Source organism: Fringilla coelebs (assembly GCF_963513975.1).
Source record: "Fringilla coelebs genome assembly, chromosome: 4".
Classification (NCBI taxonomy): Eukaryota; Metazoa; Chordata; class Aves; order Passeriformes; family Fringillidae; genus Fringilla; species Fringilla coelebs.
In genome coordinates, this window is record NC_140032.1 from 56,826,120 (window position 1) to 56,842,016 (window position 15,897).

General features: G+C 42.3%; 1 protein-coding gene across 5 annotated transcripts in view; it reads left to right on the top strand.

Annotated features, from left to right (window-relative positions):
• The window catches only part of PTPN13 (protein tyrosine phosphatase non-receptor type 13), a 112,078-nt gene that overhangs the window by 87,104 nt on the left and 9,077 nt on the right, over window positions 1-15,897 (top strand). For 4 of the 5 annotated variants that reach the window (XM_084205011.1, XM_084205013.1, XM_084205012.1 and 1 more), the window contains 16 exons: window positions 141-595; window positions 1,585-1,728; window positions 3,445-3,538; window positions 4,322-4,407; window positions 4,947-5,109; window positions 6,567-6,781; window positions 6,863-6,961; window positions 9,021-9,382; window positions 9,583-9,757; window positions 11,015-11,173; window positions 11,416-11,587; window positions 11,690-11,900; window positions 12,936-13,006; window positions 13,646-13,707; window positions 14,388-14,544; window positions 14,871-15,047. In XM_084205011.1, the coding sequence (XP_084061137.1) occupies window positions 141-595; window positions 1,585-1,728; window positions 3,445-3,538; window positions 4,322-4,407; window positions 4,947-5,109; window positions 6,567-6,781; window positions 6,863-6,961; window positions 9,021-9,382; window positions 9,583-9,757; window positions 11,015-11,173; window positions 11,416-11,587; window positions 11,690-11,900; window positions 12,936-13,006; window positions 13,646-13,707; window positions 14,388-14,544; window positions 14,871-15,047 (2,802 nt within the window). The remainder of the gene's footprint in view (window positions 1-140; window positions 596-1,584; window positions 1,729-3,444; window positions 3,539-4,321; window positions 4,408-4,946; window positions 5,110-6,566; window positions 6,782-6,862; window positions 6,962-9,020; window positions 9,383-9,582; window positions 9,758-11,014; window positions 11,174-11,415; window positions 11,588-11,689; window positions 11,901-12,935; window positions 13,007-13,645; window positions 13,708-14,387; window positions 14,545-14,870; window positions 15,048-15,897) is intronic. The other variant, XM_084205014.1, reaches the window with a different exon arrangement.

Below are 15,897 nucleotides of genomic sequence, written 5' to 3' on the forward strand. Positions count from 1 at the left end.
GTGACCACTGAGGGGGTGCAGTGTGAGCGGCGAGCTTTCTGCGGAATATCCGGGCGGGCGAAGCCTTCCTGGGTTGTAAGCTGAGCAAAGGGTGTCGTGCTGCAGATAAGCTGATGGCTGTCTTGTCTCCTGGTTTGCAGCATCGTCTAACACTGCTCATATCAGTAATGGAGCCAGGGGTTACTTGAGGAGGCCCTCCTCAGTGCAGGACAACGAGGCAGAGTCCTCTTCGGAAGAGCTCGGCCGGCGCCGTGCTCACCAGGGGCCCGTTTCGGGGAGCCTCTCCGGGCTGTCCAAGCGGGATGGAAGCCTGAGCTCCCAGGATTCCAGGACCGAGAGCGCCAGCCTGTCCCAAGGGCAGCCCACCCTGGGCAAACATGCCAGTGGCAGAGCCCAGCAGGATGCTCAGCACTGCAGCGAGTCCCAGGCTGGGGCCTCGAAAGCCCTGGAGAAGAGAAGATCCTCGTCGGATGGTGCTCGAGTGAAAAATAAAAGGCCCGGGGTCGTGGAGCCTGTGGAGTATTCTGACCGAGGGGATTCCGACATGGATGAAGCAACTTACTCTGGCAGTCAGGAGCAGCAGCCAGCTAAAAAGGCACAGTGGATTTCATATGAATATTTCCCATCAGTGTGATAGTGGGATTGAGATAGCTGTCTCTGGGTGTCAGGATGTGAGGGAAGAGCAGCCTGGCTTAGCCTGCAGCTAATGCCCGTAGCTGGTTTTTATTAGCATGGTGATTTTGTTCAAAATAAATGAAGAAAATCACTTCTGTAACTTGGAACAACTTTCCAGCTTTCCAATGTCACAAGATGTGTCTTATTAGAGGCAGATTGTGCTTTGGGATCAACCTACGGTGCACTTCCTGAGGCTGTAGGAAACCTCCTTTCAATTCTATGTGTTTGTCCAATATGTTCCTAACCTAGTGACCACTCCTAGAGGTAAGTTTACTCACTTGACAGATAAATGAAGTTTTTCCTCAAGGAAAATAGGAATGATACATCTGGAGTGGGTAGCAGCAGAACTCATTGTCTTCTGGGATTGATCTAATCCTTGAAAAACTGCTGTTGTGCATTAAAATTCAGCAGTGAGTCATGCTCTTGAGCAGACACAGTTGCTGCTTCACCTTTCCAAAAGGGCGCAATCACAAGTACTGCAAATTTGTTTCCAGCTTGCAGTGTTCTCTGCTCATCTGATGGAGGTTATTCAATTAAATTGTGGCAGCTCCTGCTAATTAATCCAACAGACTCAAGGCTGCTGTACTGCTGAAGTACTGAAGTTTGTGTTCTGTAACCAGCTCACTTGGACAGTAAAGACTTGGCTGCTAAAGGCCAAGCATATTTGTGTGCTAAACCTGTTCAATGGCAGGAATGGGGGAGTTGAAGCCAGTGAGCATTGAGTCTTATTAATTGGTACTTTACCAGGTGGACTCCTGCTGGCTGTGTCTGACTCAAAACCCCATCCTTTAGGGTCTTAGCTGTAAGCATCTGTTCCAAAGGCAAAAGGCAAATCATTGTCTCTTTTGTTTTGTTTGTTTCTTTCTCTCTCTCTCTTTTCTCTTTTTTTTTTTTTTTTAATAAATAAAGGATTCTTCCTCATCGAATACAGCAAACAAAGTGAATTCTAAAAAGGTTTCTACAACACTTCTTAAACCTGGAGATATCTTTGAGGTTGAACTAGCAAAAAAAGATAACGGCTTGGGAATAAGTGTCACGGTACTGTTTGACAAGGTTTTTAGATGTTTTCTCTTTTTTCTCTACTCCCAGCAACCCATTAAATTGCTAAATTAAAAGGAAGCAAAATATTTTCTGGAATCACTTTAATTTAAAGATTTATTGATGTGTGGTTAATCTTACCAAAGCTGAAATGTAATATTATTAGTTTATATTCATTTTCTTGTCATCTGCCCTTTAAGTAATTCTTGTTTTTTGTTTTATGGTGGAGCCCCAAAGTCCTAATACTCTTATCACAGATGCTGCTTTGTGAGTACAAAAGGCAAGATGGTCTTCTTTGTCCCTTGCTACCTAATCTTGTGGCAGATTTGCAAGGAAGGAAGGGAGACCCTCCCAGACTGGCACGGCAGGCAGTGGAAGCAGTAGTGTTATTTAAGAGTATCTGTGCACACTCAGTCATATTCACCATGTTCAGTGTTCTCCCTCTGCTGGAGAAAAGGCAGAAAGCAAAATACATAAACCCAACTGAGACCTGGCTGACACTGCTTTCTTGCAATATGAGGCAAAGCCATATTTTTTAAGACTGATTTCTCTTCAGGCTATAAGATTTTGAAGGTAGTTTTATGTTTAGGGCCTGTCATACTGCAGTGGCACGTCAGGGAAGAAGAGAATAATTTAGATACATTTTCCACTGTGTCTGTTCCTGTATTAAAATATACATTTTATTGTATTTTAATATTCACCTTTTATCGGTGGAGGAAAGATTTGGAAGCCTAGTGCTGTTTCCATATATATGGCTAGGACTGTAAGAGGAGCAGAAGGAAATTCTGTTGTTTTGGCATCCCAGTCTATTCAAAGTCATGTTCCATTGCTTGAGAGAGTTGGAGGAACAGTGGTTGAGCAGGAGTTGCTTACTGAGTAGCACTAGACCTGCTGAGTGCATGCACTGGCTTTGTAGAGCTGCTAGAAGATGCTAGCCAGTGCAGAGATCTCCCTTGAGGGGTGACCAGGTGGTGTCTTCACTGCCCTTTGCCTTTCCAGCCCCCATTCTGCCCCTTCATGGTTTTCTGTGCAGTGGTGGTGAGGAGAGGTGTGCAGTTACCTGTGCCTTACCTGGGTGCTTTGGGAGTGAACATTAACACGCTGTTGGTCTTCCTCTTCCCTCCAAGTCTGTGGAGCACAGTGAGCCAGAATCACACAATGGTTTAGGATGGAAGGGACAATTGAAGACCATCTAGTCCTACCCCCTCTGCAATCAGCAGAAAGGCCAAGGCCCTCCAAAAACAATGTCAGTTCAGCTTGAGCAGCTTAGACCTTCAAACTTGTCTGAACTGAGAGAAAGCAGCGCTCCTTAATCTCCTGTTACATCAGAGAAGTTGTGCTGGAGTAGGACACTGCATGCCTGTGCATCTCCTGCTTTGGCATGCTGTGCTCTTGCACATCTCTGAGCTTTGGTGTGCATGCAAGCATGTAAAGTCCAACAAAATGCAGACATGTTTCTGCTGAAGGACATTTGTTTGTGTTTTGTGCATTTGCATTGTGATGCATTGTGTTTTTACAGTCTTCCCACCCCAACTTCATTCATAGCAAATTGCATGACTGCACAGAACATGCTTGATGTAACATTTTGGTTTTGATAGTTTCTCTGTTTTTTCTACATGCCAGTAGCCCAAATGCTTCCTAAGAACAATTTTCCTTGTGTGACACTGTGTTTAATGGCTAAGTATTCTAACTGCAAAAAGACTAACAATTCAATTTTTGTTTTCTGTTTAGGGTGGTGTAAATACTAGCATAAGGCATGGTGGTATTTATGTGAAAGCAATTATTCCCAAGGGAGCAGCTGAAGCAGATGGCAGAATAGAAAAAGGTAGGATTTCCATTCTTTCAGTGGGGACTCTTAATGTGAAAAAAGGGCAGAGGACTGTCTGTGGGGGACTTGACATTATCCTGTGGCCTGGAAACTAGCACTCTGTTTGCCTCCTGTCCTTGCACCTTTTTCCCTGGGAAGAAGAACTATTTCTCCAAACTGTTGCAGTTGTCATTTTAAATATTGACTTGATAGCTAATTTTGCAGGTGAAGATTAAAAAACCAATGTAGAACAACTGCAGAACCAGCAATGCTGAGGCTGTGGAAGGGAAAAATAGGAGATAGCTTGTGGGATTTTTGTTCTCTAAAGCAGTCTATGTTAATGGAGAATGCTTCTCTGTTCCAGGCACAGAGAGAGAGGGCTTTGTGTTATTTGTGGCCTTCTTGCTTGGCACGCCTGGCAGCACAATACAGAAAATGCTGTAATTGTTATGGCTCTTCTTGTTAGTAAGCCCAGCCACATTCTTCACTGAAGTGTGCATTCCTGCTGTGGACTAAGATTTGTTTTGAATAAAGAGTCTGAGCTTTCTGGCAGGCTGTCACTCTGATGGTTAACACTAGTTTTGACATGGGATTATCCCACAGAATCATTAGATTGGAAAAGACCTTTGATTTGAACCATATAGTTTATTTGCAAAGTTCTCTTCTTGACTCAGAACATGGAGGGGAGGGAGAATTTCCTTAAATAACTGTCCTTGTTAGCTCAGACTTGAAAAGTTTCTTTGCATCATAGATGTTTTATAGGTGATGCTTTGCCTACTTTTTCTTAAATTGTTAATGTAGGTGACCGCGTGCTCTCTGTCAATGGGATCAGTTTGGAAGGAGCTACCCATAAGCAAGCTGTTGAAACCCTGAGAAACACAGGCCAGGTGAGTGAGTGGCTGCTGCTTCTACTCCTGACTGTGGTAAACCAGTTCCCTATCAGAGAAAAGAGGTGAAAGAACCTCAAGACTGGAATCCTCCATAGTGTTGTCGTGGTTATTTTAGATTTGCTTTCTAGGACTCCTTGGCTTCCTGGCACACCTGAAAATAGCAGTGAGTGTACACATTCAGAACTGCTGGGAACTGCTATTTGTGTTCACCTTATAAAATGTTTTTACCTTAATTCCCTGTACAAATGTGCAAGTGACACTATCTTTGACATCTCTTAACACCCTCACAACTTTATAGGAAGAACACCCTTTCTTACTCTGTTGGCTAGTGTCTTGCAAGTCCATTAGTGTATTTTGGAGGTTGTCATTTAACAGCCCTTAAAAAATAAGGAATAATTGGAAGACATATATAGGGAGGGAAGTGTCTATAACTTGCTGCTGTAAAAATTTGGACCCTGAGAACTTAGAAGGAAACATATACTCTAAACTGTGCTGTCTCTGTTGCCAGTTGACTGGAGAATGTTTCATCTCTTTAGGTGGTGCACCTGCTGTTGGAAAAAGGTCAGCTTTCAGGGGCCAAGGCTCATGCTCCAGTGACACCACAGTGCACACTCCCAAATCAGGTGGGGCAGTGCGAGCCACAGGAGAAGCCAGCAACAGAATCTTCAAATGCCAAAGATTACAGCTTTGTCACTGCAGGTCAGGTCCCACAGAACAATTTTCTTAACTGTCACAGCATCCTGTAGTTTCATAATATTTTCTTTACTTCTTAGGATGGAAATGGAGTGGGTAAGAATGTATACCAAGCCCTTGCACGTAATGCAGTCTCTTTCTTTTTGTGCTGTTGTGTTTCTTTTTAAGACTTCCTTTCCCATCTTGGTTACGTTGTTTAACTGCTGTTCACTTTTTGCTCTCTCGCTGTTTCAAGTTCTTTCCCAGTGTCACCTTAGGTGCCAAGGCTGTAGCAAGCTTGGAGTTAAGGGGCTGCTGCTGTATCTGGTGGGAATTTAGATATTTATATATAAATGAGTGCTTCTGTGAGTCCTGCAGCTCCTATCTTAGAAGAGAGAACACATCAAGAGCTAGATGAAGAGAGAAGGATTTGTGCCCCTGACTAGAGGTTGACATAACTCAGCCTCTCTTGCTGGTGACTTGTGCAAGAGAAGGGAAGCCTACCCAGATGGCAGAACTCCTGCAGATACCTTTGGGTCTTCTTGCATGGGCTCTTTCCTGTCTGCCAGGAGCTCCAGTTGCAGCTCTCCCTAATGCCTGATCAGTGGCAGGAAAGGTGGTGTCACTCTGTGCTTTAAAAGGTTCCTTAATGGTCTTCCTAGGGAATAAGTCCTTTGGAGACACTCTGCCTTCCTGCATACTGATGTTGTCAGGCCGAGCAAGCCGACTGAGAAGTCGTCATCAGCTTTTTGTCCTCTTTAACCTGAAGGAATCTTCTGGGTAACACTTCTGTTCAACTCAGTGAAAGAACCATGTGAGGGGGAGATTGCACATTGTCATGTCTGGAATATGAGCACTGGACGCTCTTTCCATGGCCATGTACTATAGGAAATAATAAGTTAATTGTGGAAACCCAGGGCACCGGAAATATTTCCCTGTCTGCTCTGGGGTGCCATGACCCCCAGGGGAGCACTGACTTTGACCTCATTCATGGAGAAGGTTTCCTAAACTCCAGAATAGACTAGAATCCATTAGGGTGTGAAGTAGATTGTAGAGAGTAGTGTAGGTGTATCACTTAAGGATTTTTAGTATGTAGTGGATGGAAGCAAGATGGAGGGCACAGGGTGTCATCCTGGGTTGCTGCTTCTTCCTTCTTCTTGGGTTTGGGTGGCATTTTGCAATTGAGTGGAAAAGTCTGCATTGCAGGCTCTTTGGGGTCAGTAATTGGGTTAAAAGGGAAAATAATCTAGGTGTCAGTTCTTAATTGGATAGTTTAGTCTTAAACTAAAGACCTTGTAACAGGAGATTGTTAGCCATTTTGTGCCTTCTAATGAAAAGCTGCCGAACTCACAGTAGTGAGACAGTTTTACTGATAAGAAATAATAAACACTTGAATCCGAACATGAGCTACCATCTCAAGTGCCTTCAATCCAACCCAGAGAAACCCTCAACTGGTGCACCCACAGTTAATGTTTCTTTTACAGAGAACACATTTGAGGTAAAGCTCCTGAAGAACAGCTCAGGCCTCGGGTTCAGTTTCTGCCGTGAGGACAACCTGACCCCAGAGCAGCTGGGGTCGACGATTGTGCGGGTGAAGAAGCTCTTCCCTGGGCAGCCAGCCGCAGAGAGCGGGCAGATAGAGATCGGGGACGTCATCCTGAAGGTGAACGGCGCCTCCCTGAAGGGCTTGTCCCAGCAGGTTTGTACCTATGGTAGTGAAACTGATACTGGGGTAGTCCTGCAAGTCTGCATCTGACAGTGAATCCCTCTGTGGCCACAGGAAGTCATCTCTGCTCTGAGGGGAACGTCTCCAGAGGTCTCTCTTCTCCTTTGCCGGCCACCATCTGGAATACTACCGGACATCGATCCTTCCTTGCTGGTGAGGTGTCTGGCATGGGATTTTTTTAAACATTATTTGCCATTTAAGGTTCATTTATACAATCTGGTGGGTGGGTGGGTTGGTTAGATGCAAGATGCACATGGAATAATGGGGAGAGTGCTCACAAAAGTGTGGTTCTTGGAATGAATCCCTTAGAAGTGCACTGTTTTGTGTAGATGTTAAAAGAATGTATGGCTTCAAAAGCTTTTTTCCTCCATTTTGTGATCTAGGGTGTCACCAACATGTTTTATGAAAAAATCCTTTCTTTAGGATTTTTTCTCCTGAGAAGCTTCTAGAACAAAATGTAAACAATGTGTATCTGCTGCTGTGGAATGCAACAGGTGGACCTGTGATTGGTCTCATGTAGTTGTTTTTAATTAATAGCCAATCACAGCCCAGCTGTGTATCTCTCTGAGCAGACACAGCATTTTGTTATTAATTCTTTTTCTACTCTTAGCCAGCCTTCTGATGAAATCCTTTCTTCTATTCTTTTAGTATAGTTTTAATATAATATATATCATAAAATAATAAATCAAGCCTTTTGAAACATGGAGTCAGGATTCTCATCTCTTCCCTCATCCTGGGACCCTGCAAACACTGTCACAATTGGTGACCCCGAGTGACGAAGAAACCACCACACTAAGGCATGAGAAATTGGTTTACTCTGGTGTTTCTGGAGCAGAAATTTCTTTGCAGCCCAATATTTTGAAGTTGGTATCTGATAGAAATTGGATATTTCTGTGAAGGATATTCTGCAAAACACCAATTTGGTGTTGATGTATGTAAAAACAGAGAAAAGGTTGTCACATTTACCTCCTGGAAATTAGAGGTATCACAAAGAATATTTTCAACATGCTCCAGTAAATAAATTGAAAGAACAGAAGGCCATTTTAGGATACTTGAAGAAGTGGAAATGAAATGTGTTTCAGCAAAAGAGAGTGTAGAGGACAAATTGCCTGAAAATTAGGCTTTCCATAGTACAGGAAAGTGTAAAACTAATGGGGACAGGTCTCTTCAGTTTAAGTTCCCCAGGGAATTCATCACAGCACTAAGCCTGCCAGAGTTCAAGAAGCATTTGGACATGGCTCTCTGGGACAAGGTGTGATTCCTGATGCTGTCCTGTGCAGGGCCAGGAATTGGGCTTGGATGATCCTTGTGGGTCTTTTCCATCTCAGGATACTCTGATTCTGTGGTTCTGAGTTACTTCAACATTATTTTCAAACAATAAAATCATTCAAGTCTGATGAGACAAGTTTAAATAGACAAATACAAACTTAAGTGACGTTAGGATTGGAGTGAGAGATAATCAACTGAGCAAACTAATAACACAAATAACTATTCCTATAATAGACCTATTTGTAATGTGGAATAACAGGAACTATATTAGAACTTTATCAAATTTTAACAGGAACTTTAATAAAACGCAGATTAAAAGAAGAGGAAAACCAAAATTTTTCTTTATCACAGATTGATGTGTTCATACACACAAGAATCTGACCATGAAAGCATAAATGAAGTTTTTAAATCTTTTCTGTCTGCTGGCTGACGTAATTCTTGGGAATATGTGACAATTGGCAAAATTGTTATTCAGTCTGGTGGTGGTTAATAACTTGGTTAACAGTCACTCTTTGGCATAAATTATCTTAGTTTTTGTAGTCTGTTACTGTTGCTGTTTGGTTGACAGCTTCTCTGTTTCCCTCCTCTGTGAGGTTGGTTTGTCTTCAGTAGCTCTGTGAGCCTCAGCTTCTGGTTGGAAGGGTTGCATAGAAGACTGTTGGGCATCATTTAAAAGCATCTGTCAGTAGGCTTTCTGAAGCTAAAGTATTTTTGTTTTTCTTAAATGAATTCAACATTTTTTAGGAGTGTAGGTTTCAGAGTTTTGCACACTTTGTCTTGGCCAAGTTGCGTTGAACTTTTTGAAAGCCTGCTGTGATGTGTTTCAACAGTTCAGTCAGTAGCCACTGACTCCTTGTTTTTTTGGTAATTTTATGCAGTCTTTGAAACTTTCTTTTGTCATCAGAACTGGATTATTGTGAATTAAATGCTTTTGCTTTTGTAGACCCCCATCCATTCGCCCCAACAAGTTTTTCCAGAGGTCGGCAGAGAAGTTTCTGGTCCATCAAATAGAGAACAAGGTGACAGCTCAGATGAAAATGAAACTACTAATCTGAGCAAGAAAAGGCTAAAATCTCCCTCCAGAAGAGACAGCTACAGTGACAGCAGCAGAAGTGGTGATGAGGAGGTGATGGAGTCAGCAGCCCAGGTGGGCCTGGGCTGGAGCTCAGCGCTGTACCAGGGCTCAGGTGAAGCTGAGGCGCGGGCACAGGGTCAGTACGAGGCACACCCTGGCCAGAGGGACACTGTGCGCACCATCCTGTATCCTGATCAGGAGGCTCCCAGCAAGGCAGAGCTGGAGGACAGGTATGCTGCTGATAATGATCCTCATCATCCTGCAGAAATGTTTATAGAAGTAGTTCATTGGACCTATTCATAGAAATGCTTCTCTTGGTTTGCTTTTTAGAGCTGCATAAAGTCAGCCTTGGTTCATATATTAATTTATGAATGACAGCCACACTGTACTTATTCCTGTTTTTCTTTTTTTTTTCCTGCTTTATCTGTAGTGATCTGCCTTTGGATTTGCCGGTGATCCCAACCTGTAGAACTGTACCTGATGTTACCACATCCATGTTAATAAATGACTGTTATGCTACTCCTGTCTCTGAGCTGACTTCACACCTGGGAGAAATAGATTCATTACTCACCCAGCTGGAAAAAAATGCTGAAGAATATGAGCCAGTAATGCACTATTTCTGTCTTTCAGGAGCATAAATGTCCTGCTGTGGTTGTTTTAGCCGTGATTTTGAGAGTGGATAGAAATTAGGCACATTATTTTACAAATGGGATAGCTGTAGGTTTTACTTGCACTGCTCTGGGTGTGTGCCTAATAAATGGCACATACATTGCCGTTGTAATCAATGGCAGCTGCTCATACCAGTGTCTGCCAGTATTTTCTGTGTGGCTCTTGAAGAGTTGATACATATCCCTCTGTGGATGTGGAGGCATGCATGTGTACATAGGTGGATGTGTGTATGTCCATTTCATGGGTCATTTCTTTCTGGAAGCCTTGGCATTAAATATTTATCCACCTCTCAACCTTGTACTCAGAGGAAGCTTAAATGGCAGATATCTTGCTTCTGCTCTTTTAGTTTTAGGTGGTTGTTCAGAAGTCAGAGAATAAATTGAGGCGTCAAGGGCATCAGGAGACCCCGTTCTTTGCTACATTTATAAATATGAATACCAAAGACTTTCTGTTCTGCTGCCAGATGGAGCCTATTTTTGAGGCTCTTCTGAGAAAGGTTTTGACACCACAGAAATGTCTTGTGCATCAGAAAGGACTTCCATATCCCCACATAATCTGTTCAAAGATTGAAAAAATTTAAAATGGAGTCTTGATACATCCCGGTTGTGAGGGTATTCCATGTTATAGGTAGCCAATATCCCATTTTGACAAGAAACTGTATTTTTCTTAGTCCCTTCTTCAGAAGTTTTTCTCCTTCCTGGTACTCTGTGATTTTTTTAATGCAAATGAGACGGATCCATATCTTTCAAATCAAAATTAATGCAAATTAAAGTGGGCAAAACACGTGCATATATTCAGTTTCCAGATAAGCTCTATGGTATTGTGTCTCACTGTAGCAAAATATGTTCACTTACTTTGTTCTGAATAATTATGGATGCGTTGAGATATTTAAAAATACAGAGCCTTTCTTATATATGGCAGCTAGATTAGGGTAAAATAAGGTGTGAGTTTTATTGTGTCCCTTCAAAATTTTGTTTAATTCATAGACTTTTGGCCCCATGTTATTTCCATGTAAAACATTATTTGGTTCTGTCTGGAACTCATTAGAGATGCTTATTTGAAGCATTTAAGCTGAGCCTGATAAGAAATGTTGTTCCAGGCTTGTGTCACACTTAAATCAGTAGGTAAATCAGTTGTCTTAAATTCAATAAATTCTGATTGCCTGTTTGTAAAGTGCTGTTTTGTCCCCCTAGGAGGTGGAGCTCCAAGTGACTCTGACAAAGTCAGACAAGGGCAGTCTGGGTTTCACAGTGACCAAAGGTAGCGACAGTGTCGGCTGCTACGTTCATGACATCGTTCAGGATCCTGCCAAAAGCGATGGGAGACTGCGGCCTGGAGACCGACTCATAAAAGTGAGAGAACTCACCTTTTCATCTGCAGGGCTTGCACAAAAAGGACAACTTTGAGTCAAAAAAAAAAGTGAACTGTGTTGTAGGCCAAGTCAAATGTGGTTAAAGGATAAAGATATGCACCTTCTGAGAGGCATGATTCAGTAGCACTCGAGAGTAGCAATGTTCCTTCCTTCCTTCTTCCTCAGTAACGCTGTCTTACTTGGGACCTAACCAGGACACCTGTGTTGCTTTGGTCCTTGCAGGTGAATGACATCGATGTCACCAACATGAGCCATACTGACGCTGTCAACTTTCTGCGAGCTGCCCCAAGGACTGTCAGATTAGTGCTAGGGCGTGTTCTGGAGTTACCAAAGATGCCAGTGTTGCCTCATTTGCTGCCTGACATTACACTGATGTGCCATAAGGAGGAGCTAGGTAACATGGAATTAACCTGCTTTTTGCCCTAAAGGAAAATCTTCCCCTTCAGTTACAAATAAACCTCGATTTTTATTGTTTTCCCCTTCTTTCCCCACGAAGGTTTGTCCTTATCAGGGGGCCATGACAGCCTTTATCAAGCTGTGTATATTAGTGACATTCTCCCCAGATCAGTTGCTGCCAGAGAGGAGAGTCTCCATGTACTAGATATTATCCATTACATTAATGGAGTAAGCACACAAGGAATGACCCTGAAAGAAGCCAAAAGAATGCTGGAAACGTGCCTCCCAACAGTGGTGCTCAAAGCAACCAGGTGTGTTCTGGAAGCAGATGCTTCCCTGTACTTTTTGTTTTTCTTGCATGATTGTATGAGTGTATGAGTAAAACCTGTTCCTGGTATGACAGGAGATTCACCACATTTTACTGAGGGCTGACTCTACAGGAAGGGTCTGTAAATTGACAGCTTTTGTGCTGCAGTGGAGCACAAGGGTACCTGGTACTTGCTGTGCTTTGTGTGTCTTGGGAACGCTAGGCTGTGTCCACCTATGAACTCCAAGTGTTCAAATAGACCCCTTGCAATCCAGGAGGAATTAGTCAGACACCTGCTGTGGCACTTGGACACTCACAGGTCTGTGAGGATGGATGGGATTCATCCAAGGATATGCAAGGAGCTGGCAGGAGAGCTCACCAAGCCACTTTCCATCATTTGTCATCAGTCCTGGCTCCCCAGGGAGGTCCCAGGTGACTGCAGGTTGACCAGTGTGACACCCATCTGCAGGCTGCAGGGAGGATGCAGGGAGCTACAGGCCTGTCAGGCTGACCTCAGTGCTAGGGGAGGTTACAGAACAGATCACCTGGAGTGTGACCACACAGCATGTACAGAACAGGGGGATCAGCCACAGCCAGCAGAGGTTCAGAAAAGCCAGATCCTGCCTTGCCACCTGATCTACTTTCATGATGGGCTCCCCATCTGGTGGATAAGAGAAAGCCTGGGGATGTGTCTGGATTGAGTGAAGTCTTTGCTGCTGTCTCCCACAGCATTCTCCTGGAGAAGCTGGCAGCCCATGGCTTGGAGAGATGCTCTTCACTGGGTTAAAAACTGGCTGGGGTGAGAGAGTGATGGTGAATGGTGCTGGTGGGGTTTCCCCAAGGCTCCATACTGGGGCCAGTCCAGTTCCATTTCTTTACTGAGGGGATTGGATGTGTTCTCACTCAGTTTGCAATTACACCAAGTTGGTTGGGAATGATTAGCAGTTTTACCAGTAGTACTGTTTATTTCAATATCAAATAATTACTGTGATTTACTTATTTTTTAAATAAATATTCCTGTAAATATTTCTTTTCACAGAGATGGTAATGCGGTGTTCCCAAAATCCAAAAGCCCCGAGAACTCAAGTCCATGGCCAATGAAAGCTAATGGTAAGATCTGTGTGCTTACTCATACCAAGTGAAATTCACCTGTTTATAAAAATAAAGGAATGATATGGACCATAAGATACTATCCTAGTCCAGCTTATTGTGACCAGCTCCTACAGGAGTTTGCTTGATCTTTCCTCTAAAAGCTCCATGAAAAGAGATTCACCAATAGTGCTTTATGATATTATTTCTTGTGTAATTTAGAAATTCTCTCTAATATACAGCAGAAGGGTTCCTTTGAAGAAGGACTCAAGTGTCAGATGACATTTTAAAAAAATAACAGTCAATGACAGTTGTTTGTGGGGCTGTATCTTGTACATTTTGAGGAAAAGGGAATCAACAAGGTTGTCAAAGGTGCACGTTTCCACTGTAAGTTGTTAAATTATTTATCAGCATTTCTCTTTGATTTGAGTTGGTTATTTGTATTAGCATTCATGCTTTCTGATCACATTAAATAGAACATTCAAAAAGCCATTATGTGAAGCGTAGTCATTCAGACAGAAGTTTGGCAATTCACAGAAATCACGTCACCAGTCATGTCATAATGTGGTATTAAATAATACTTGCTTCTTTTATAAAAATGATCAGTGGGGGCTGATTTAATTTCAGAGAAGAAGTTGTTTTTTTCCCATTTTTGTTTAGGTTGTTCCTATGGTGATCCCTGTGATAAAACAGAGAAGTCAACTGATGCTTATGGACCCAAGGTAAACACTCCTCTCTTGTGCCTGTTACCATTAACCAGACAAAAGAATCTAAACTTCAAACACTTTTAAAACTAAATAAATGAATGAAACAATCTGTTGATCAAAGTATACAAACCCACTCTTATCAATTGACATGAATAAGCAGTGATCATAATAAATATGCAAGTTTTTTTAATTGATCTGCTCTTTCTTTTGACACTGCTTTGTTGGAAGACAAATTGTCTTATGAGAAGGATGTAAGGCTATCATCCAGAATACTCCATTCAGCCCACAGTTTCTGCAGATGTTTTTGTATTACATTTGCTAGGTGGTTTTCTTTCTTTTTTCCCCCCTTAGTTTTTCCATAGAAATGCTGTTGTAGTGGGACCAAAAATACTGAAGCTTGCATACATTTTATAGGGATTAAAATAATGTTAAGTACTACCACGTGTTCTCTTGTAGAAGCTGTTGCTTCATCACCATGTGGGGGTTTTTTTCTTAGTTGCTTTAATTTTTTTTTATTTGCTCTTGTCATGTGAAACTTCCCACCCATCACTCAGATACCTCAGATGATATGTATAGAGGTTTTTATTTGTTGCTGAGGAGAGAACTTTTTAGTGGTTGTTTGCTGCTTCAACAAACTGTCAGGCACTTAAAGAGTTAATTTGTAACAATTTGTTAATTGTTCTTTGCTTCCTCAGCTCAATGGCAATGGCATCCTGGGACCTTCTCAGGGAAATACAGAAAACAGTATCCATCACACGAAAGCACTGATGAACCTCTCAGGAGCAGAAGATGCACCTTCCCTTGGATTTACCAACCAGACGTCAGATTTTCCTAAACACATTGACAAATCAGGTAAGAGGAGTTGAGATAGGCACTGCATCATTCTGCATTTATTGCACCAGTGCAAGAGAATCACAACATGGTTGAATATGCTGAAATAAGCAAATGTTAGGCTGGCAGTCACTTTTAGAATATCATTTCCAAGTCTTGTGCTTTGCTTTATGGGAGTTAGTTGATGTTGAACGCAGATTTATAGAAATTGGATTTTGTGTTAGAGAGAAATAAAGGAAGGCCATGGTAACAGCTAGAAATAGTGCCACGTGTCTGCCCCCTTAAATTAGTTCTTGCAAACCATTGTGTACTGGGAAAATTTGTCATTTTGAACTATTTGTCTTCAGGAACAGAGGTTCCAGATGATGAGTATTACGATGAGGATGATCACAATGAAGTTGTCCAGTATCTGTTAGATGTTGTAGATGAGGAAGCCCAGAACCTCTTAAATCAGAATAATGCAACTTCAGAGGCTCAGAGTCTTCTACATCTCAAGAAGGCTGCATCAGAAAATCACCTGCCAGGTAATGTGAGCCATTAGAAAAGAACATCACTGACAGCAAATCACTTTGAAACAAGGTGCCAAGTAAGCAGTTGATTTGTCAACAGGGGCAGTTGATTGACATTGATTTGATATCTGAACTGGAAGTTTCCCAAGCTGAACACAGGCAAATAGTTGCTGATTACCCTGAATTTGAGATGCAATGTATTAAGTGAGGTTCTGGTTTGAAAAATCTGAATTTTTCTTTAAGTAATCTGGAAAAAAATTTTTCCTATTCTAGAGTTGTCTCTTGAGTGAAATTCCTATTGTTTGGGCAGCTGGTCCTGCAGTTGCAGTCATGTTGGTGTGCTGAAGCATTTCAGCATTTCATTGACTTCAGATTGCACAACTTGGAAATGTGTTGAGATCTCTCAAAACCAACAATTCACCAACCTGCTTTGTCTATTTTAGAAAGATTGGCCTTTTTTCAGTACCTTCTTCTGACTGTACACCTTTTTCTTGCTTCATTCCATCTCCTCAGTTTTACTTGTTATTCACTCAAATGTAGTGAGGAGTAGGATTTGTAGTTCCTTTGTAGTGTCACACTCTGTATGCATGCTCCAAAAATTCAAGCAAGATGCTTGCTGCTTCTGTAGAGATTCCTTCTAAAACTCAATATACACCTTTCAAAATTGTAATTCTTTCAGGTCATGACTACAAGGTCATTGGGTTATTGTCATTGGTCATTGCATTAGAAGTCAGGGATCACTGAGGTTCTGGCCATGCCAGGATCCCAACTGAGGAATATCATTGGAGCCAGGATCTCAACTGAGGAATATCATTGGAGCTCCAGTACTTCCAGTTTCCTGTAGACTGTCCTTTGTGACTGAATT